At 49.1% G+C, this 23,677-nt stretch overlaps 2 protein-coding genes across 11 annotated transcripts in view; one reads left to right on the top strand and one right to left on the bottom strand.

Moving 5' to 3' along the window:
• Positions 1–23,677, bottom strand: part of SPTBN2 (spectrin beta, non-erythrocytic 2) — a 58,135-nt gene that overhangs the window by 30,252 nt on the left and 4,206 nt on the right. Inside the window, exons 1-2 of one of the 4 annotated variants that reach the window (XM_081531993.1) lie at positions 9,505–9,825; positions 2,798–2,976 (exon numbers count right to left, since the gene is read on the bottom strand). In XM_081531993.1, coding sequence (XP_081388119.1) covers positions 2,798–2,954 — 157 coding nt within the window. In that variant the 5' untranslated portion in view covers positions 2,955–2,976; positions 9,505–9,825. Of the gene's footprint in view, positions 1–48; positions 606–862; positions 988–2,797; positions 2,977–9,504; positions 9,826–23,677 lie in introns of those variants that run through there. The other 3 variants (XM_081531995.1, XM_081531994.1, XM_081531992.1) reach the window with 3 other exon arrangements.
• The window catches only part of TOP6BL (TOP6B like initiator of meiotic double strand breaks), a 104,123-nt gene continuing 90,295 nt past the window's right edge, over positions 9,850–23,677 (top strand). For all 7 annotated transcript variants that reach the window (XM_081532058.1, XM_081532038.1, XM_081532043.1 and 4 more), the window contains exon 1: positions 9,850–9,984. The gene's annotated coding sequence lies outside the window, so the exon portion shown is untranslated. The remainder of the gene's footprint in view (positions 9,985–23,677) is intronic.

Genomic DNA, 23,677 nt, shown 5'->3' with positions numbered 1-23,677 from the left:
GCCCTCCCCTCGGAGCCCACCACCACCACCACCACCCTCGGAGCCCACCTTGAAGCTGCTTGAAGCGTCCCTCCAGCACGCTGGCGTACTGAGCCGGGTTGATGAAGGCAGCGGGGGAGAGCAGGAGCCCCCCGGGGTTCTGAGCCCCCTCCACCGCCTCACAGTAAAACTCGCCGGCCCCGTTCAGGCCGTACCCGGGCGCCCTGCCCACCCCGTGCCCATTCATGGTGCCGCTGCCTCTCGATCGTCCGCGGCCCAGAGTCCATGCTCTGCCCGCGCCGGGGCGGGGCGCCGAGGGTCCGCTCCCCTCGTGAGCCGGGGGTCCGGGTTGGCAGGCGGTGTGGCCCGAGGGCGGTGGAAGTTTCGAGGAGTTGGGGGGGAAAAGGAGCGGCGGGAGGTCTGAGCCCCGAGCGCTCCGGCACCCGTCGGCAGGGCACACCTGGTGTGGTGAGAGGAGACGGAGGCAGCTCCAGACAAACAGGTCGGACAGTGACGGGGGAGGGGCGGGGCGGAGCCGGCCGGCTGGGGCAGGGCCGGGCCCCCGGGCCGGAGGAGGGAACCGCCAGCGCCCTCGAGACCTGCCGCTCTGGCCCGGAGTTGCCTCGGAGTACAACAGACCCGAGAGGGCCGGTCCCCCCCGCCCCCCGCCCCGCATCCCTCGCCTTCCCCCCGCCCCAGATCAAGTCCTGCTTCCGAAGGTTTGCAGGTGTGTTGAGGATGCCCCCTGTCTGTGACTCTGGGAGGTCCCGGTCAAGACATGGGCGTTGATCCCCAGCTCAGGAGAGCCCCGAGAAACAGAAATCCTGGAAGGGGCCAAGCAGCTCAGTCCTAGCCAGGCACGGGGCTATTACTGTTTGCTTACATTCCTCATTTGTGAAACAGATGGTGTTATCTTCCTCCCTGGTTTGTCATTCTCACCTCCAGTTCCAGATTCTTCCCTGCCCTGGGGCCCACCAGGCCATCCCAGGCCAGGCCATCCAGTTCCCTAGTACACCCACAGCCGGGCACGTCTACCTGACTACCTTCCCACTTACATGTATATATATATTTGGCTGCGCCGGGTCCTAGTTACTGCAGTGGGATCTTGAGTTGCGGCATGGGGATCTTGTGCCCTGATGAGGAATCAAACCCAGGCCCTCTGACTCTCCCTTGGGAGAGCCAGGTTCTCCCCCTTGGGAGGGCAGAGTCTTAGCCACTGGACCACCAGGGAAGCCTTCCTGTCCCACCTTTCTATGGGCTTCAGCCCTTGTCACTTACAGCCCACTCCTGTCCCCTCCCATCCCCCTTCATTCAGCATTTTCTGGCACCTGCTGGTGCAAGGCGCAGGGCTGGGTAAAGCCCATACAGCGAGGCCTCCTCAGAAGAGGCCAGTTCAGTGGTGCAGATAAACACCTACTGACAGCCTGGGTTGGCACGTGTTGAGCACACATCGAAATAGTCCTGGGTATCACATGTCATGTGCACACAGCTGTCATGACATTGTAGAGGCTACTCTTACCCCAAATCAGGGTACCAGAGAAACTTTTCCCCAAAGACATAGCATTCTCTATAACCCACATCTGCCTTCACTCAGCGATAGAAACAGTGATATGAGTGTTTCACAAGCCTGCGTGTAGACCTAACCAGAAGGACAGGGGAGCACAGGAGAAAATGATGAGGGATTCCCAGAAGTAATGGCCACCACGCGGGGGGGTCCTCAGACTGATGTTGGGCTGGCTGAAAAGAATTACCCAAAGAGCTTAACACCCCAATTTCTGGACCATAGGTCCAAAGACTAATTCACTGTGTCCAGAAAGGGGTTTGAGAACCTGTATTTGTGAAAATATCCCTGAGTGATTCTGTCAAAAGTGCAGCCGCGCTTGGGAACCACCCCCCTCAGTGTCTCCCTTCATCCAGGAGGCCACCCCACCCACGCTGGGAGCACTGCCTCTCAGGGAGGAGTAGCTATGACCTCTTCCACTGCACTGGGCTGGGAGGCCAGCACGTTAGTGGAAAAGATGAGGGTGGCGTGGAGGAGAGAAACCAACCAGGGTGGGTGGCCTTGGGGTGTGTGGGTGACTCAGCCCCACGCCAGCCACCGTGGTGTCAGGTGGCAGCTGCACTCTTGTTGCCATGGCAACTCCTCCCCAGAACGCAGGGAGGCCCGTCGAACGGGTTTGCTGGTGCTCAGAGGAGCTTGAAGGGGAGAACCCAGGCCATAGGGGAAGGCAGGGGCTGATGCGGGAGGAGAGCAACCTGGGAGGATGGGCGGTGGAAACCAGTGGTGGGTGGAGGGAACCTGCTTCAGGGAACAGGTAGATGAACTAATGGGAGGAACAGGCGGCAGGCAGGTAGAAGGAACAGGTGGGGAGGGAGAGGAGCGGCTCCTGAACTGGGAGGGAGAACAGGTGTGAGAGATGACAGTGAGAATCAAGGAAGACAGGAGAAGATGAAAGGAAGGGAGAGGTGGGTGGAAATAGAAGAGCAAGACTAAGAGCGGAAAAGAATCAAGGAACATGACTCAGGGACAGAGGCCAGGCAGCCAGCTGAGCGCAGAGCGGAGCATGGCTGAGTCTCAGCGTCAGCATGGCTTCTCCCTGCTTGGGGGGAAGGAAGCTGGGACACTTTGTGGATTGCACGTGGTTTGTTCTTGAGGCTGGCATTGCGGACTAGGACTTGGTAGGGTGATCTGGATTTCCCGCTCTAGTGCGGCAGCTTAGAAAGAGCGTCGGTCTTCCCATGAAGTTGAAGGACTCTTCAAGACAAGCTTCCCTCCCCAGCATCCTCAACATCTTCCCCGGCCCTCCCCTGACCTCACCTGCCAGGGCCTTAATTCGGGACCTCTCAAAGAGGCGGGCCGAGCTGCTGTCATTGTCCCAGTCCGAGTCGGGCAGGTCCCAGCGGTTGTTGATGTCACTGTACTGGCCCTGGATCTCCAAGCTGTCAAAGTCTGTGGGCGACAGGGTGCTGCTCATGGTGGTGGGTGGCCTCCTGCTCCTGCAAGGGGAAATGGGGCTGGTGAGGGGCATCTCGAAGCCACTGAGCCCACCACTCACCATGTCCTCCTCTCCTCCTGCCCTAGATCTGCTCTGCTCTACTGATGACCAAAGACTGTGCTTGCTTTCTTTGCCAGTGGACATCATCCCCCGGTGGGAGAGGAGAAGCCGTGGTGGAGAAGCTGAGAGACAGGAACATAACACACGTGGAGTGAGGTCGGAAGGCGGCCGGCAGTGTCTCAGAGCGACAGTGGAGACAAAGGGCTCCAGAGCCTCAGGCCAGAGAGGGGTGGGAGGCAGGGAGCTGAAGGTGGCAATGGCCATTGGGGTGGCTCTGGACAGCAGCGTGTAAACGCCAGGGCAATACAAGAAGCAGGCCTGGGACCCCATGGGCACTAGTGAGTACAAACCAGAGTTCTTTCATTCCTGGTTCCACAAACTGTTCAGAGCCCCACACCTCCCCTACTGCCTCCCATAAGGTGGCTTCCTGTACCCTGGAATGGATTTAAGATGGAAAGACCCAGATCCTGCTCTCAGGCCAAGATGCGTCTATGACACACCAGGAAGCCTGATGCACTGCTAGCAAGTATGGATACAGAGCCCAGGAGTTTGACGGAGGACACTGTATGGTTCTCTCCCCCGCCCCGTTTCCTTCTTTTGTTTGGGGCAGAGAATACTTAATAGGTGCTCGATGAGTATCAGTTGTGATATGTGTCCTCGCCACTTACATGCATCACCTCACTGCAACCCTCTGTGGGGTGAGGGACCACTATCATCCCTATTTCATAGATGAGGAGGTTGCTCCGTAAAAGTTAAACCAGGGTTCAAGATCACAGGAAGGAGTAGAGCTAGGTTTTGAAGCAAGATTCTTTCTGACTCTGGAGGACAAGCTTTTTTTTTTTTTTTGCCTCCCTGGGCAGCACGTGGGATCCTAGTTCCCCAACCAGGGATCGAACCTGTGCACCCCTGCATCGGAAGTGTGGAGTCTTAACCGCTGGACCACCAAGGAAGTCCCTGGAGGACAAGCTGTTAAACACAATATTTACATGTTCCTCGAACTTCCTGGAGCCCCTGAGAGAGATCAACAGCCATTGGTCCCTTCCAGGGCTCAGGCTGGGGAAACTGGGGCCATGGATGCTCGCCAGCACAACTCACGGCTCTGTGTTACAAAAACAACCCTGTCCTTCTCAAAACTAACAAATGAGCTTCAGATTAGTTTCTAGGGTTTTTTTTAAAAAACAGAACTCTACTATTCAAAGTTCTCGAGTAATTCGGCACTCATTCAAGAGCATGGAGGGGGCTGGCTCTGTAACTGAACCCCAAATTCTGCATTTCTCACTTTCCTAGTGCCTCTCAAATACAAAGATATTTTAATCCTTAGCGCCACTTCCTAGGGTTGAGGCTATGACCTTGGGAGCCTCTGGTTCTGAAAAGGAAGTATCGTACTGCTTGTGTGGTTTGGGGGGACGAAAGAAAGAATGGGTGGTGAGATGTGGGTGGTGAGTGAGATGTGTTCCCAGGGGTGCACAGGGCAGAACTTGGCTTCTGTCATTAAGTGCTCCCACGAAGCGGAACCTGAGGCCGTGAAGGCCCGTACTGCCAACCCGCCGCCTGCTTCCTCCCAAAGAGAGAACATGCAAGGATTTCCCTGGGAGCTCAGGTCTCATGTTCCTAGGTTTGGGCTTTCCAGTCCTTGTAATAGGAAAGAGGGGCTTCCCTCACAGCTCAGTCGGTAAAGAATCCACCTGCAATGCAGGAGACCCCGATTCGATTCCTGTGTTGGGAAGCTCCCCTGGAGAAGGAACTAGCAATCCACTCCAGTCTTCTTGCCTGGAGAATCCCATGGACAGAGGAGCCTGGCGGGCTACAGTCCATGGGGTCACAAGAGTGGGACACAACTTAGCGACTAAACCACCACCAATAGGAAAGAGAGCTTCATTTCCACCAGGCTTAGGACTCATTTCTCATTTAAAATCCATCGTTTCCCCTAATCCCCAGCAGAGTCTTTCAATTTGCTCTGTAAATATTTATATAGAAATAAATTCTAGGGCAGAGTCAGGGCATCCTGAGCAGAGAATGCTGTAGGCAAGGTGCGACCTGAGCTGGAGTCCCCTAACGCTCTCAACCACTGGGCAGGGAAGCAGTCCAAGCCCTGGGACCAGTTCGAATTCCATTTCTCTGGGACCCTCAGATTAGGGCTTCCCCCCCAGCAGTCAAGCACACTCTTAGCTCTGGGATGGACATTCCCAGCACTCCCGCTCTCTCTGCATAGTACGTGTGGCCATGCTAAGTCGCTTCAGTCGTGTCCAACTCTTTGCGACCCACTGGACTGCAGCCCACCAGGCTCCTCTGTCCATGGGATTCTCTAGGCTAGAATACTGGAGTGGGTTGTCATGCCCTCCTCTAGGGGATCTTCCCGGCCCAGGGATCGAACCAGAGTCTCTGCTCCTGCATTGGCAGGCGGGTTCTTTACCACCAGCGCCTCCTGGGAAGCCCCTCCCTGCATAGACCTGCCCGCAAAAATCCCTATATACCAGAAGTCCCCAACCTTTTGGGCACCAGGGACCAGTTTCATGGAAGACAATTGTTCCATGGACTGGGGGTGGAGGGGATGGTTTGGGGATGATTCAAGCATTTATTATACACTTTATTTATATTATTATTACATCAGTTCCACCTCAGATCATCAGGCATTAGATCCTGAAAGTTGGGGACCCCTGCCATATATAATGCTCCCCCCTTCTATTCTGTGACCCCTTTTTCTTTTCAGAAATCACAAACTTCCTAAAACCAGTCTCCAAGGGTATGGCCAATGAGCTGTTGTAAAAACTAATTTTGGGGAGCTCCCTGGTGGCCTAGTGGTTAGGATTCTGGGCTTTCGCTGCCATGACCCAGGTTCAATCCCTGGTGGGGGTAAGTTCATGCAAGCCGTGTGGTGCGACCAAAAAAAAAAAAAACCCCACTAATTTGGGATTCTTCAGGTGGGCCTATGCTTGCCATTTCTCTTCAGACCCCACCACTCCCTGTTGGCTCTTTCCCAGCCTTGTCACACATTTTTATTACCTACTTGGTCCCTGAAGTCATCTGAGATTTTCAAACCATGCTTTATGCCTTTGTACTCCAGAGTGTAGAAACTTAAAGAAGCAGACTGACCCCGTTTCCAAACTGTGTGTCCCCAGGACCCCTGGAAGCTGCACAAAACCTAAACATGTATTGTTTTGGCTTCTTTTTGGTAATCCAACTTGGTCCCCCTGACGGGACTGAGGCATGGGATCCAGACCTCTCAGTGAGGTTGGGTTGTTAGAGCCGCTCCTATAACTTGGAGGAGAAAATATGAAGCTGGAGCCTCCCCTTCTCCCAGATAAAATGGCCCTCTGGCCAAATCCAATTCGAGACATACATGCTTTTCATCCTGAGTTTCCAGGGATGCCTGCCGTTGTATAGATAAGGAACCAAGATGGCACTGGTGTCCTTAGATCACAGGTCCCCATAGGGCCACCATCTTGGGACTCCAAGGAGTTTATTCCCATAGTGAGTCATGCTTTCTGGTGTCTTTAAGCACAGCGGTTCTGAGGGCCTCTGAGTTTTGGTTTCCAAGCACTGGGGCTCTGGAGCCCCCTGGCCTTTTGGATAATATGCTGTGTTCCCTGCTACCATCTTCGGAGTCCTATAGTTTTCCGTTTGAGTTTCTTTAGATAGATTCCACCCTGGTTCCTTTTCTCTGAATTATCATTCCTTGCTTGTGATCTGGGTCTCCATACTTATTTCCTTAGTCAGCCTGTACCCCTAGCCTCATGCTCACCTACGTCTCTCTCTTTGCTGGAGAATCATCTACCTGATTGTTCTCCATGGATTCCTGGACTCTGGCAAGAGGACAGTACAGCAGCTAATCCAGATTACAGTTTCACCAATGCCTTATTCTTAGCCGCTGACCCGGAGGCCAGACCTGAGTAGCTTACATTGTTCGTGCTACGAGAAAGCCAACTCCCGCCAGCTGCAAGCTTGGCGTCATGCTAGGTTCTACGCCCAAGACCTGCTGGATGTGGACTCTGCTCAGCCTGGTGCCGATCCTCCAGGGCAGCTGCCCCCCTTTCCCTTTCCTCCGTTTTGCTGGCATGTAAAGCTAGAAATCCAATCCCTCTGGCTAGAGTCTGTCTTGTACCCTAATTCCTTCTCTCACCACATCCTCCTCCTGATTAATTCTCTACCTCCCTCAGAGACAGTTGATCATTCCCTCCTCTGTGCTTCCACAGCACTTCAGGATGCTGCTATTATTACGCTCATCACATTGTATTACAGTTAGTTGTTTATGTGTCTCTCTGCCTGCTCCCCTTTTAACCCATTGAAGACAAGGGTTGGGTCTTACTCATGTATGTATTTTGCTAGTACAATAGCTATTCAATAAAGAGATATTGAATGAATGGGCTAGCATTCCTCCTCACTCTCATCAAATGCATATCTTTTTTTTTAGGTCTAGAGAAAAAACACAAGGAAAGAATGGAAATGGCATCTGAGAAGATCCTCTGCTCCTCATCTCTAAAGTTCAGGATTATTCTCAAACTTGCATGAATAACAATTACTTGGAGGGCTGTTAAAACCCAGACCAGTGGGCCCTGTTCCCCAGAGCTTCCAATTCAAGAGATCCGGGGGTGGGGCCTGGGAATTTGCATTTCTAAACTGTTCCCAGGTGACACTAAATTACTGGTCTGGAGACCACATTTTGAGGGCCACTGCTGTCCAAAGATGAGGAGCAGTTAGAACTAGAAAAGCTACGAGAGCAGAGAAGACACAAAGTTTCAGGGGTGATTGTGACCTGAGGTTAGCTTCTGGGTCTGTTTAGGCTCTATCCCATGCTAAACTCAAATACAATTTCCCCCAAGAAACCCCAGACCCACAAAGAGCCGGAAGCCTCAGGCAAGGGAGAGGAAAATGAAGATGGAGTGGGTTCGAGATCTAATGAGACAAATAGAGCTGATGGCTGGACACAGGCGAATCAGACGTCCGGAAGGAGGGCGAAATGGCTGGAGACGTGGCTGGGAGGCGGAGTTGAACCAATAACAGCAGGAAGGATAACAGATGAGAAGGAGTGGGGACTTTGGCAAAGTAAAAATCTTTTTGGACTCAAAGCATGAATGGGCGAGCAAAGAGATAATAGGAGAAAGAAATCACAAACTCAGGGCTGCTAGGATAGCAAAAGGAAGATGCACGCAGGGAGACGAGAGAAACAAGAGACAAAACCCCAGCCTATTTCCTCAAGGCTGTGTTCTTGATAAAGCACCGGGAACTCTCCTCCAAGGAACTTAGGAACTCCGCTGGAGGGGGACTGGATTTTCGCTTCATCTTGTCCTTTAGAATCCTCCACTCAGGGCAGAATTATTCAGACTACTTTTTACTCCCTTGCTACGCCCCTCCCCCAAGCCTGTAACCCATGGGTTACATCAGTTTTTCTAAGGAACAAATCTAAGATCCCTATTAGCTTTTTCCTCCTTACTCCTTTGCTCTTCTGAATATGCTAAGAGGTTGCCCCGCACCTCAAGCTGAGACACAGATTTGGGACTCACTCTGCCCCCTTCACCCTCAAGGAAAACTGGTTTGTAGATACCCTGCCCGTGCTTGAACCGACCAGCGCTGGAATTGTAGCTGCCTTCGGAGGGGAGGAGGGCCGCTGAGAAACAACCCACGGAGACAGCATGTAGCAGGTTAGGACCGGGGCAAGCCTGCAGCTCAGACAAGCATGCAATGCCACGGGGTTAATGGGCTGAAGTCGTTCCAAGCCAGAGGGGATGGCAAAGGCCCGATCGTGGCAATGGCGTTGGAACACCCCAGAAGGAGGCCTTGCCCGCTAGCTCTGCGCCCGCGGACTCCAAGCCGGCCGCACACATCTCGGCCACAGGGACACCTTTCGCTGCCTCTTCCCCGCCACCCGCAGGGGTTTCATTCTCCCGTCTTCCTCTGCCAGCGTTCCGCTCACCACGGCCAACCGTGTCCCCTTCTGTCACACACTGTGGGGGAGCATAAAGGAGAGCGTGGAGCTAGCTACCAAAGAAGCGAGGAGAAGCCCACCCGGCTCCAGAGGGAGCCCCCGGCCGGCTCGCGAGAGGGAGTCGGGCGCTCGCAGCCTCGGGGCAGGGACCGCCGAGCGCTCCCGCAGCGCCTGGACCGGCGCCGGCCGGCCCGCCTCCGCGACGCGAACAGCTGGCGCTGTCACACACGCGCAGAGCCCGGCGACCCGCTCCCCTAAAGCGTTTGTCAGCCCCAACTCTTCCAGACTCTTCTCTGGGCTTCGGGAAGGCCCGCGTCCCGTACGCCTCGATCCCCACCGGCCGCACACGGGTACCTGGTGGCTGGCGCTTGACTCTCCATCCTGTCCCCGGGACCCAGAGGCAGCGAGCACCCGGAGCCGCATCCTCCCACCCCTGCTCCTCCGACCCGTCCCGACCCCGACCCTGACCCCGCCGCCCGCGCGCGGCTGCACAAAGCGCACCGCCCAGCCGGTCCGGACAAAGCGCGCCCGGGCGCCGGCACCTACCTCGGTGCGGAGCGGTGGCCGGACAGGCGGGAGCGCGGCGGGCGGGGGCGCACCCGGAGTCGCCGCGCCCGCAGCCCGGCCGCGTGGGGCGGTTGCGGGCGGCGGCCAGGCGCACGGCAGGCGGCGGGCGGGCGCTGTCACGGGGCGCGAGCCGCGCGGGGGGCGCGCGGGGCCGGCGGTGGCGGGGCGCGTGGAGGTGCGCGGGCGCGAGCGGCGGGACTGCGGCGCCGCGGAAGGAGGACAATAGCCTCCCCCTGCCGCAGGCCGCCGGCTCCCGCGGGAGGCCGGGGACCATCTGGAGCCCGCGGCCCCGCGGGGCTCGGGGCGGGGCCCGAGTCACCCCCTCCCCACCCGGCGCCATGGCAACCATGGCCCCTCTCTGGTCTCTGCTCTGCTCCCCGGCTCGGGGTCGCTGACCTTCCCCGGGGCGAACGCGGCGTCGGCTCCTCTGCCGGCTCCCGACCCCCCACCGCCTACCCCGTGAGTGCCCCCAGAGCCCCGCCTTCCGTTCCTCGCCGGCCCTGGTCACCCTCGGGCCGTCTGGGTACCCCCCACCGCTTGCGGGGCTGTCTCCGCAGTTTGAGTACCCCACCTTTGTCCCTGCTCCGTTTTTCGCACAAAATCTACAACCCCGGAACATGCGATCTTTCCTTTAATGACACTCACCGCCCAGAAGGTTTCCCAGTATTCAGCCTCTTTTCCGTCCCGTTTTTTCCTCTTTGGGCACCTCCGGTCAGTCCATCTCCCTTTAAGCATTTCTTTCATCCATCCCTTCTCTCTCTGGTCCTCCTTTGGTCAGGGAGGCCGGCTTTCTTTCCCAAAGCATCTCCATGGTACCATGTGGTGGAGATTCGTCTCCTCGCAGATCAGATTCTCAGAACAGTCATCACTGCAGCTCCTCTCAGCTCCTTCTCAGCTCCTCTCATTTATCAACCAGAATTCCGGCCTACTCACTGTCTTAAAAGGGAATGGGGGTGGGGACGGACATTTCTAGGCCTGGCACAGCTGGGTTTCTCCTTGGTTTAGTAGCATCGGAGTGGTCTAACGGTCTGAGGTCATTAACCAAGGTGAACTGCTATCTCCTTAAGAGAGAAAAGAATTACACCCAAATAGTAAAGTTAAAGAGTGCCAGGTAGGTGCTAAAAGTGGCATTTTCTCGGGTGATTTCCTCCCCAACCGCCACCCCCTCCCCAGCTCTAAGAGGTAGGTACAGTTCTTTCTGACTTGAAATCTAAGCTCAGAGGTAAACTAGTAACAGTCAGTTGAACTTTGCATGAAGCAGTCTGGATGTAACCATTCAATTTTATTGCCCCTGAACATGTGGGCCTGTCTCTACCTGGGATATGCCTGAAATGGCCAAATAAGGGCAATGTGAAGAATGGGCTTTGTGTGAATTATTGGGTTAAGGCTTTGTTTATTTATGGGTAATGGCATTTTAGGATTTTGCTCCTTTAGGTAAAGGTATACATAATGAAACAAATGTGTAAGTAATTGAAGTATTTTCTAGATAAGATTTTGGTAAAGTGAAATCGTTTGTGTTAAACCGACTTGAAAACAATTTCAAGGTTTTAAAAAAAAAAAAGCCCTCCTACTAGTCCAAACTGGTTGTGTCATCTCACCTACTTGGCCTGTCTTCCTAGTCTATCAAATGGGTTGGGAGAGGGCTTGGTGTGTAAGTTGCACTAAAAGAAGACCTTGAAGTTGTCTCCCAGCTTTGATAGATTCCATCAGTAAACTGGAATCATTATTCTACCACCAAACTGTAACTTGGCCTTCTGGGGTATACTTCACCATTAGCTATAATTTCAGGCTTTTTTTTTTTTTTAATTTGATTGTGTAGGTCTTAGCTGTGGCTAAGTTGTGTTCAACTCTTTGTGACCCCACGGACTGTACAGTCCACGGCATTCTCCAGGCCAGAAGACTGGAGTGGGTAGCCTTTCCCTTCTCCAGGGGATCTTCTCAACCCAGGGATTGAACCCAGGTCTCCCTCATTGCAGGTGGATTCTTTACCAGCTGAGCCATAAGGGGAAGCCCAAGAATAATGGAGTGGGTAGCCTATCCCTTCTCCAGCGGATCTCCCCCACCCAGGAATTGAACCAATAAGCAAGACAATAATATCTTGTATATAGTGATTTGGGTTTCCCAGGTAGTGCTAGTGGTAAAGAACTTGCCTGCTAATGTAGGTGACAGAATGAGATGCAGGCTTGATCCCTGGGTTGGGAAGATCTCCTGGAGAAGGAAATGGTAACCCACTCCAGTATTCTTGCTTGGAGAATCCCATGGACAGAGAAGCCTGGAGGGTTATAGACCATACAGTCACAGAGAGTCAGAGATGAGTGAAGTGACTTAGCACGCATACATATAGTGATTTCCCCTTTTCAACATTTCATCATTCTTTTAAAAGCCTCATAAGTAAACATTCTCATTCTCATTTTATTGATGAGCAAATTGATGTTTAGACACCTAAGCGAATGCCAAGCACATAGAGTCAGTTCATGATAGAGACATCAAGTCTTCTGATTCTGTGTATGTTCTTTCCCCTCTGCTATAGCAGGAGTATAGAAGAGTGGTTTAAAAGCATCAGTTTGAGGGGACTTCCTTGGTGGTCCAGTGGTTAAGATTTCACTTTCCAATCCAGAGGGTACAGGTTTGATCCCTGGTCGGGCAGCTAAGATCTCACAGGCTTGGGCCAAAAAATCAAACCAAAACATGAAACAGAAGCAGTGCTGTAACAAGTTCAATAAAGACTTTTTTTTTAAGTTTGGGATTAACAGATACAAAATATTATATGTAGAATGGATAAACAACAAGGTCCTACTGTATAACACAGAGAACTATATTTAATATCCTGTAATAAACTGTAATGGAAAGGAAAATGAGAAAGAATATATATTTATAACTGAATCACTTTCCTGTACAGCAGAACATAACACAACATTGAAAATCAACTATACATCAATAATATATATATATGTTTTTTAAAAGCATCAGTTTTGGAGTCAGACTTCTGGGTTTAAAATCTACTTTGGCCACCTCTACCTTGGGCAAACTACTTAACCTCCTGGGAATTCAGCTTCCTATCTTAAAATATAATGTGAGGATCAAATGAGTTATTGCAGATGAAGTACTAGAACAGTGCCCCGTGCATAGTAAGCACTCAACCACTGCCAGCTATTATTTTACTGTTTTGTCATTTTTACCACACTGTTTCCCAATTTGGGGAGGAAGCATGTGCAATAAAGAGAACACTGAGATCGCTGGTCTCAGCTCTGTTACTGAGTTGCTTTGGAAACTTGCTATTTTGCTCTGCAGTGCGTCAGTACAGTCAATGATGAAGAAAATGCCTGCTTCCTTTTTACATGAGTGGTGAAAGTGAATGGAATGATGTCTACCATATATGCTGAGCTTTTGGGGAACCCAGATTTGCGACTTAATGTTACCAAGATTCCTGAAAGGTCTTGGTATGACTTCCTGCCACCAAACCTACAGACATGAATGAAGTCTCAGCTTTCGTTCCTGTGCCATCGAAAATGTCCCCTCTCTGTCTGAGACTGATTCTTCTGGAACCTGCCCTAAGTCCCATCCCCTCGTGCACGCAACCTCATGACTCTCATTCCTTCTGGTGAGTTCCCTCTCTTCTGGCTCCTTCCCATCAACATTTAAACATGCTTAAGTATCTGCCAGCTTAAAAAAACAAGTGAGAAATCTGGATCCTCCTCCATGTCTTGCCCCTAATCTTTACTATGACAGTCTTCTTGAGTCATCCGAACTCATTAGCTCCACTTCTTTGCCTCCTTTTCAATCAAACATTCATTCAAAACCAACCTGGTTTATATGCCAGGCACCATGCTGGGATCTGGGGATCTAATAACGAGTAGAATGAACACTATCTCTGTCCTCTTGGAGCTTACAGGCTGGCGGGGTTGACAGACATTAATAAAATAACTCTCAGATATATAATCACAAAGAACTGTAGAATGAATGAAAAGTTCAGGATGCTCTGTGAGAATTTAAGAGTCATAGCCTGATCAGGGAGTTGGGTGGGTGGGGGTTCAAGATGTCCCTCAAATAATCTGAAATATGAGAAGTGTTAACCAGGCAGAGAATGGGGAATAATATTAGCAGTTACCAATGTTAATTGGGGACTATATTTCTACATTCATTTATTTGGCCATGCCAAAGTGGTTTGCTTGTGGGATCTTAGTTCCCTGACCAGGTGTCAAACCTGGGGCTCCGACAGTGAAAGGGTAGAGTCCTAACCACTGGGCTGCCAGGTTTGTGGTTTGTGTTTTTCATGTGTTCCCTGTTTGTGTTCTTTATGCATAACATTTCACTTAATTCTATAACAAATCTGGAGGTACGTATTAACCCCAGTTTACAGAAGTGGAAATGGAAGCATTGAGAGATGAAGTGCCTTGCCCAAGGTCTTGGCTACAGTGACAGAGAGTGTGTGGACAGCTGGCCTGATGCTGCAGGCTGCATGGTGTGTGTGCGAAACAGAGAGAAGTCCAGTGGAGGGAAAACAGAGGAAACGTGTGGTGAATTGTGACTGGGAGGAGAGGCAATGGTTAGACCATACAGGGCTTACAAGGTCGTTGAAAGAATTTTGGTTCCTACCTTTAGAATCCTGGCCGCTATTGAAGGATTTGAAACAAGGAAGTGAAGTGATCAACTTTGTATTTTGAAACGATTACTCCAGGGGACTTTCCTGGTGATCCAGTGGCTAAGACTCTGCACTCCCAATGCGGGGGGCCCAGGTTCAACCCCTGGTCAGGGAACTAGATCCCACGTGCCCCATCAAAGATCAAAGATCCCGGTTGCTCCAACTAAGACACGGCAGCTTTAAATTATTTTTTAAAAAGATTATTCCAGCTGCTGTGTGGGGAACAAGTTGGAGGGGGTATTCAATTTGATGTGAGAACCAGTTAGAAGCCTACCACCATGGTTCAGTTGAGAGAGAAGATGGTAGCCTGAACTTGGCAGTGGAGATAGAGGAACACATAGGTATAAAGGATTGACAAGATATAGAGGCGGTGGCGAGGAAAAAGGGTTTGCTATGGATGGACCCTGCAACTGGAGGAAGGGAGGGAGGTACCATTTGCTGAGATGAGGTTTGGGTGAAGAGAGTGCTGGTCTTGGAGATATTGAGTCATCAACTGTATCTGGGTGTGGAGCTCAAAAAGGAGGTCTAGACTGAAGACGTGCGTTTGGAAGAAATTAGTGTAGGGACAGATAATAAGTGCAGGGGACTGATAAGCATTGGTGCCATTGATTTAATCTAATATAAACATAACTTCTGCCCCTCTGAAGCTGCTTTCAACTGGGTTGTCAATAATCCTACTGTTAAATACAGTGTCAACTTCCGATTGCTATCTTACTATTTCTCTTGGCAGCACTGGACTCTAATTGTACCTGCTTCTTGAAGTGTTCTTCCTTTGGTTTAGGGTGGCCACCCTTTCCTGCTTTTCCTTCAACCCTTGTGGTCCCTCCTTTGTTTCTTTTGTGAGTTCCTTTCTGTTTGTCAGGTAATTTTGTTGTTATTGTTGGTGATGGTGTTTTGTTCTGGGCCCTTTCCTCATTCTTCCTGGGCCATTTTATCTGCCACGCTGCAGCTAGCATTGTCTTTTTATTTTTCCCCCTTACTTATTTATTTTTGGCTCTGCTGGGTCTTCTTGGCTGCCCGCGTGCTTTTCTCTAGTTGCAGAGAACAGGGGCTACTCTCTAGTTGTGATATGCAAGCTTCTCATTGCAGTGGCTTCTCTTGCTGCTGAGCATGGGCTCTGGGGCCTGAGGGCTTCAGTAGTTGCAGCTCCTGGGCTCTAGGGTACAGGCTTCATAGTTATGGTGCAGTGGTTTAGTTGCTCTGTGGCACATGGGATCTTCCTAGACCAGGGATAGAACTCATGTCTCCTGCATTGGCAGGCAGATTCTTCACCACTGACCCACCAGGGAAATCCCTAGAGTGTTTGTTTTTTTTTTTTTACACAACAATCTGACAGATTACTTTGCTGAAAATCCTTCAGTGGCTCCGCAACATCTTTGGGATAAAGCCTAAAGTTCCTGCTGTTCTTCCTACACAAAGCCTTCCCCAGGTTCCAAATCTGGGGCAAGGACCTTCTGGCATCACTGGACTGTCACTGATATACTGGACTGTCACTGAACATAGCTTGTGGCGGCATGCGGGATCTTAGTTCCCTGACCAGGGATAGAATCCACACCTTCCGTAGTGGAAGCATGGAGTCTTAACCACTGGAAGTCCAGTTCATAGTTGTATCCCCAGCAGAGCAGACATGTAGATATCTGTGCAATAAATTAGTGAATAACAGAAAAGACCTTGAGGGAGAAGGTGATTCCTTGTTGTAAACAGAAGCAACTAAGATGTTTTCATACCAAACAATGTGTTTTTAATTTCTTTTACCCCTGATCTATCTCCCATCACTTAAGCAACAGCAAGTGCTTTCTGGATACTGTCCTCTGCAGAAGAATGATACAGAAGATGAAAGTCTTGGTTTTTGACTCCTAATTAGATCTTTTCAAATCTGTTGCAGAGAAGATGTTTTTGAAAGCTGCAGTCTTTTAAAAACATTGTGAGAGCCAGATTCTTGACAGGGATTTCTTTTTTCTTTTTTTTTTTTCCTTCCTCTTAAATCTCAAGAGACAGAACCCAATGAACCTAAAATTTGGAGTTTATGCCATCAATTGTCTAATTGGAAAGCACATGTGAATTTTCCTTCCACACAGAAGATATAATCCTTTTTGAGCTTGGAGCAAAACTGAAACAGATTGAGAAAGGAGAGCAAGAGAGTTCAGATGCAACTGTGGGACTTGGTTTTCTGTTCCCACCACCAAACAATAGGGGATGGAAGAGGCTCATGATCCACTTCATTACTGGACCTCTGAGAAGACACAGCCTTTCAAAGCACCCTGTGCTGGGGCTTTCCTGGTGGCTCAGTGGTCAAGAATCTGCCTGCCAATGCAAGAGACACGGGCTTTATCCCTGACTGGGGAAGATCCCACATACCTTGGGGCAACGAAGCCCAATTGCTGCAACTATTGAATCTGTGCTCTAGAGCCCAGGAGCTGCAATTCATTGAGCCCACATGCTGCAACTACTGAAGCCCTTGCACCCTAGAGCCTGTGCTCCACAACCAGAGAAGCCGCTGCAATGAGAAGCCCAAGCATTGCAACTAGAGAGTGGCCTCCACTCAGTGCAACTAGAGAGAAAAGCCCTTCACAGCAACCAAGACCTAGCACGGCCAAAAACAAATAAAATCAAAGTCCCCTGTGTTAATAAGAGCAATTGCCACAGAGTAGAAGTGGCACCGTCATGTAGGCAAAGTAGGCCTGACATAAACTTCCTCTCCTCACCACCCCCAGCCTTCTCATCCCCTAAGCCCAAGTCTTCTTGGCTCCTTGACCTTTGGAGGGACTCGGGAAAGCCCCTTGGTGCCCAGCCCCTGAGAGGAGTGTGGGAGCAAGCTGAGAACTGGGTGCCTTTGGGGACTGCTGTGAGGTGGGAGGTGGCGAGAACCCCACGGTGGAGGCTGAGGAGTATGTGACCCAAGTCAGGGACCCACTGTGGGCTCAGATGTACCAGGAAGAGCTGAAGTGGGAGCCACTGAGCTTCCTACGAAGCAATCACTGCTGTCTGTTTACACCAAGACCACAGCTTCCACCCGCCAGAGAACAGCAACTCTGTAGTAGCTGCAGTGCCCAATGGCTAAAACCAAGTCGGCAGTTAGGCAAGAGAGACAGAAGATGACACTTGACCTTGAAGCCCCTTCCCTGGTATCAGAATAATACATAAACCTCAACACAGAACACCGTGAGAAGAGGACTGGGAGGAGAATCCTAAGAGACTGAGTTTAAAACTTGAAATGATTGAGTTGTCTTGAATTGACACGGTTTATTATTTATTTGCCATTAGTAGAAATGGAGGCCGAAGAGCCAGGTTGAGAAATAAAGAAAATAAAGATAATTTCCTGGCCTAAGTCTGTGACCTGAGGTTGTAAACGAGCCTGGTGTACAAGGAAAGGTCAGAACGGTGGGCTTGTGAGGGGAGCTCCAGCACCTTACAAGGAATGACCTGATTTCTCGAGACTACGAGGAAGCCAACTCCGAGTTGTCACACCAACTCAGACATAATTTACAAAGATCATGTAGTTGAAAGCAAAAGTCTGCCGACGAGCCAAGATAAAGTCTCAAGTCAAACAGGGCATCTGATGGTTGTGGGTAGAGGAGGGGTGTGGAGGAGGGAGGAGCCCTACCTGGAGCTCCCTCCTGCAGTGTGGAAAAGGCTGGGGTTCTAGGAGCCTCTCAGGATGTGCTCTGAGCTGAGCAATGCCCTAAGTGCACGCTGTTTCTGACTAAACTGGAGAAATTGGAACTGATTTGAGGACATAGAAGTATTACATCCATTTATCTTTGTCCAGTTTGGATTCAAAACAGTACTTATTTATGGACCATCCGTCCCAAACTATTTTTAACTTGCAAACCTAAGCACCATTAAAAGTTGGGCCTAAAAACACATTTGAATGATTTCAGCTCACCTAGGAACAGGCTGGGATCAACCATGATTCTCAATATTTTTGAACTTACCTGTCAATATGCATGGTGCGTGTGTGCCCAATCATGTCTGACTCTTTGCAACCCCACGAACTGCAGCCTGCCAGGCTCCTCTGTCCATGGGATCTTCCAGGCAAGAATACTGGAGCAGGGATTTCTTCCAAGGAATCTTCCCGACCCAGGGATCAGACTCGAGTCTCCTGTGTTTCCTGCATTGCCAGGCAGATCCTTTATCACTGAGCCACCTGGGAAATACTTACTTGTCAATAATGAACTATGTTTTTCTTCTAAGAAGCTTATGCCACAAACCCCTGGGAATACACTGTGAAAAAATGTCTGACGATACCTGTATACCTGAAATAAAATTTGCAGCATCTGCTTAGTGCTAATAACTGAAGGACATCTTTGGGGTTCCTTGATCAAATTGCACGGGAAAATGTGAGTTGTGCAGGGAAACTGACAGTGCCAGAACTCAAAAAGGGTAGATTCTGCATCCATCTTTGAAGTTATAGATCTCAGGTCAGTTTTCTATATTGTAGCCTGATTTACCTGTGCTGTGACACATAGCTAGGAGCTAGTCATTTCAACTATTATTGGCATCTGAGACTTTTTGGTGATTAGGACACAAGGTCCTGGAGTCTTGTGACCTTGTTGAAATTCTAGGCCGTCACTTTCTAATTGTGTGAGCTTGGACAAGTTATTTAATTTCTCTAAGCCTAGATTCCCCTAAAAATAGGGGATACCTTTAAGTGAAGTTGTGGTGAGAAATTAAACAATGCATGTCAGGTTCGTGACAGCTGGTGCCGGATAAGGACTTAGTGAATGTTAGCTATTGCTGCGATCATTATTTTACTTGTTTTGTATGTAGGCAAATCTTGCCTTAAGTAAAACATAATGTATGATAATCTAGATTTGCAAAAAAAAGGTTAAATGAGGGTTGTTTGCATTACAAAAGGATTCTTCAGTTAATGAAAGAACTGATAACAGGATTTCTTTTAGGCAGTCCATTTCCCAATATGTTTATCTTTTTAACTTTTCAAAATTTTTTCATTTATTTTTTATTGGAGTATAATTGCTTTACAATGTTGTGTTAGTTTCTGTTGTACAACAAAGTGAATCAGCTATACGTACACATATATCCTTTCCCTCTTGAGCCTCCCTCCCACCACCCCCATCCCATTCACTAGGTCATCACAGAGCCCTGAGCTGAGTCCCCTGTGCTATACAGCAGGTACCCACTAACGATCCATTTTACACATGGTAGTGTATATCTGTCAGTGCCACTCTCTCAGTTCCTTCTCCCCTCCCCTCCCCCGCCATCCCGCCCCAGTATGTTTAAAATGATTTGATTCACACAAAACAGGGTCTATACATTTGAGGAACATAGTGTATAAGGCAAAGGACATCTGTAATATACAATCACTCAGGACAGGTCTGAACCACTATGACAAGTTAACAATAACAGTCGTGGGTATTTCCCTCTACCCTTTATAAAAGGGGTAGATGAATTCTCAGTGATTTCAAAGGGCAAAGCTGAGACCAATGGGTGGAAGACACAGCAGCGCAGATTTCAGTTCAATATATAGGAAAACTCTACCAAACCACTGCTGTCCAAAACCCGAATGGATTGTCTCTGAGGTGGCATATTTCCAACAATTCATGTAAATTCATCTGTCCAAGTAAATTCAACAATTCAAGTAAAAACTAGATATTAACTTGTCAGGACAGTTGGAATGACTATTGCATGGTATTAGGGAGGTGTTTCCTAATCCTAAACACTCAAAATGTGCAACTATTAATAGATCGACTCTCTGCCTTGAATACCAGGAGTAGGTTGAGGAAGGAGGTAGAGAGAGGCTGTTTCGGAGGAGGGGTGGAGATAAAGGAAATGAGCTGGAAAAAATATTGCTCCTCTGGTTTGGAAGTACTAGATTAAATGACTTCTAAGATTTCTTCTAATTTAAAGATTTTGAAACTCTCAAATTGTTTCACTGCTGCTTACCGTTCAGTCGCTCAGTCATGTCTGATTCTCTGTGGCCCTATGGACTGTAGCCCGCCAGGCTTCTCTGTCCATGGAATTTTCCAGTTAAGAATACTGGAGTAGGTTGCCATTTCCTACTCTAGGGGATCTTCCTGACCCAGGGATGGAACCCGAGACTTGTGTTTCCTGCACTGGCAGGTGGATTCTTTACCACTGGCGCCACCTGGGAAGCCCCCAAATTGTTTCACAGATGCTATTTTAACCATATTCCTGGGAGAATTTTCCTATTTTAGTTGTGGAAAACTAGAACATAACACCTAAAGTAAGTGGTGAAATGGGAAAAGAATGAAGACATCCTGATCTTTTTGATTTTTGATCCCACAGCCCCTTCTCAGCTGTGAGAATGAGAGGTGGGGAAACAGGAGATAGAAGTGGTCTTAAAGCTCGAAAGGGTGAAAATCAAGTCAACTTTGGAGCTCAGTGAAAACTAAGCTCAATCAAGTTTCTGTATTACTAGCTTTAAAGACTTTGTATAGCACCATTCCTGGAAAAATACTTCAGAGTACTGTAATCAACCTTCTTAAGTGAACAATGCAAAGAAATAGTGGAAAACAATAGAATGGTAAAGACCAGAGATCTCCTCAAGAAAACTGGAGATACAAAGAGAACATTTAATGCAAAAATATGCACAACAAAGGACAGAAATGGCAAGCACCTAACAGAAGCAGAGGAGATTAACAAGAGGTGGCAAGAATACACAGAAGAACTGTACAAAAAAGTCTTAATGACCTGGATAAACATGTTGGTGTAGTCACTCACCTAGAGCCAGACATCCTGGAGTGTGAAGTCAAGAGGGCCTTAAGCATTGTTGTTGTTCAGTCGCTAAGTCGTGTCCAACTCTTTGTGATCCCCATAGGACTGTAGCCCGCCAGGCTCCTCCATCCACAGGATTTCCCAGGCAAGAATACCAGAGTGGGTTGCCATTTCCTTCTTCAGGGGATCTTCCTGACCCAGGGATTGAACCCGTGTCTCTTGCATTGGCAGGCAAATGCTTTACCAACTGAGCCACCTGGGAACAAAACTAGTAGAGGTGATGTAATTCCACCTGAGCTATTTCAAATCCTAAAAGATTGCGATGTTAAAGGGCGGCATTCGATAGGTCATTAAATTTGCAAAACTCAGCAGTGGTCACAGGACTGGAAAAGGTCAGTTTTCATTTCAATACCAAAGAAAGACAACGCCAAAAAAATGTTCAAACTACCAGATAATTGCACTCATTTCACATGCTAGCAAGGTAATGCTCAAAATCCTTCAAGCTAGGCTTCAGCAGTATGTGAACTAAGTGTGTCTAGATGTACAAGCTGAGTTTGGAAAAGGCAGAGGAACCAGAGATGAAATTGCCAACATCCGTTGGATCATAGAAAAAGCAAGAGAATTCCAGAAAAGCACCTACTTCTGTTTCGTTTACGATGCTAAAGCCTTTGACCGTGTGGATCACAACAAATAGTGAAAAATTCTTAAAGAGATGGGAATACCAGACCATCTTACCTGCCTCTTGAGAAATATGTATGCAGGTCAAGAAACAACAGCTAGAACCAGACATGAAACAATGGACTGGTTCAAAATCAGGAAAGGAGTATATCAAGGCTGTATATTGTCACCCTGTTTATTTAACTTATATATAGAGAACATCATGTGAAATGCTGGGCTGGATGAAGCACAAGCTGGAACCAAGACTGCAAGGAGAAAGAGCAATAACCTGGGGTATACAGATGATACCACCCTTATGGCAGAAAGTGAAGAGGAACCAAAGAGCCTCTTGATGAAGGTGAATGAGGAGAGTGAAAAAGCTGGCTGAAAACTCAACATTCAAAAAACTAAGATCATGGCATCTGGTCCCATCACTTCGTGGCAACATATGGGGAAAAAATGGAAACAGCAACAGACTTTATTTTCTTGGGCTCCAAACTCACTGCGGATGGGGACTGCAGCCATGAAATTAAAAGATGCTTGCTCCTTGGAAGAAAAGCTATGACTAACCTAGACAGCATATTAAAAAGCAGAGATGTCACTTTGCTGACAAAGGGCCGTATAGTCAAGGCCGTGGTTTTTGCAGTAGTCATGTACAGATGTGCAGTCCACGGGGTTGCAAAGAGTCGAACATGACCGAGCGACTGAACAACAACTGTAATCATACAACTAAACCAAGAGTGAACATGTGGAATCAGTGTCATCTTTTAACGAAGCGCCTAGAATAAGAATCTTTGACCCAGTCAACCTACATGTCTTTCAAATAAAGCTGATCATCTGGCCTTTGAACCAATAAGTTTACTTTGGCCATACGTGACCAGATCACACAGCTGTTTCCATTCCCAAGTCTTCTGTTATACAAAGACTACTTCCCTTGTGGTGGACACCAGCTGGCAGGACAAAGGCAGCCCTGCCTAGAGAGAAAGTAAAAAGCCAGTTACCAGAGGAGAACTACTTTGTGACATAGATTTCATTGGTTACCTAGGAAGTGGAGAAACTGGACACTAACAGGAAAGGAATGCTACTTCCTGGGCTGGCCACAGAACCTGCTACTAGTAAATGAGAAATCAGTGTAAAGGGTAATTGTCAGCCAGGAAAAGCAGGAAGCTACCTAGTATCACAGTTAGTCATTCTAAAAAGGAGAGAAAGAAAACATAGGGGGTGGGGGTGAAGAAATACACTAGTTATACAAACACTAATACCATCTTAGGGGGAGAATCTTTCCGTTGCTGTAGTCCAAGAATTGGTACAAAAGTCAGCACGCCTATGGCCTCCAGTGCCCTCCATAACCTAACCTGCCTCTGCAAGAACATCCCTGTGTGACCCCTGAGAGGGAAGCAGAGGGAGGTGAGTCGTGAAGCTGCCCCAGATTCTGTGCTCCGGGTGGAGAAGGCCTCAAGAAGGTGAAGGGATGAGCTAATCTGAGCTTCCTGGCCCCATTTCCAAGGAAGTGATTAGTGGAGAGGCACCTGGGACCTGCTCCATTTCAGGAAACCCGGTTATGGGAACTGGTGGGGCACAGACTTGACTCAGGACCCGAGAGAAGCAGTTAACCCTTCTCTATTGCCTGCATGAGAAACAGGCTCTCTTAACCATTTCCCTGGGGGAAAGAAACTGCTCAAGGGGGTTTAGTTTTGCAACAGCCTAAGAAGGAGGACCTCAGGGATATTTTGCACTTAAGCGCCCAGGGTCATTTCTTGAGGGCTTTTGAATGCTCTAGGGGAGCCTAGGAACAAGGTGGTTGCTGTTCAGTCCATAAGTCACGTCCGATTCTTTGCGACCCCATGGACTTCAACACGCGAGCCTTCCCTGTCCTTTGCTATCTTCTGGAATTTGCTCAGACTCATGTCCATTGAGTTGGTGATGCTATCCAAGAGGGTGGGAACAAGTTAGTTCCTGAGTATCCAGGAATGATATACCCAGAGAAGGCACACTCAAAAGGGAAAAGCAGCTCCACAGTTCCTGAAATATCACTCTTCACCTGATAGCATTTCCTTGGATGTTCTGGTTCTACTCAAATCCTTGGGTTTAGGTCAGAATCAATCCGGGGCTCTTCAGATGGGGTCTCTTTGGCCAGACTGGGGATTTCTTCTCAGA

The sequence above is a fragment of the Giraffa tippelskirchi genome, chromosome 10 (genome assembly GCF_054371585.1).
Source record: "Giraffa tippelskirchi isolate mGirTip1 chromosome 10, T2T-mGirTip1v1.2.pri, whole genome shotgun sequence".
In the NCBI taxonomy this organism is placed as follows: domain Eukaryota; kingdom Metazoa; phylum Chordata; class Mammalia; order Artiodactyla; family Giraffidae; genus Giraffa; species Giraffa tippelskirchi.
Note: the sequence above shows the minus strand (reverse complement) of the source record. Positions and strands in the feature narration are given on the sequence as shown.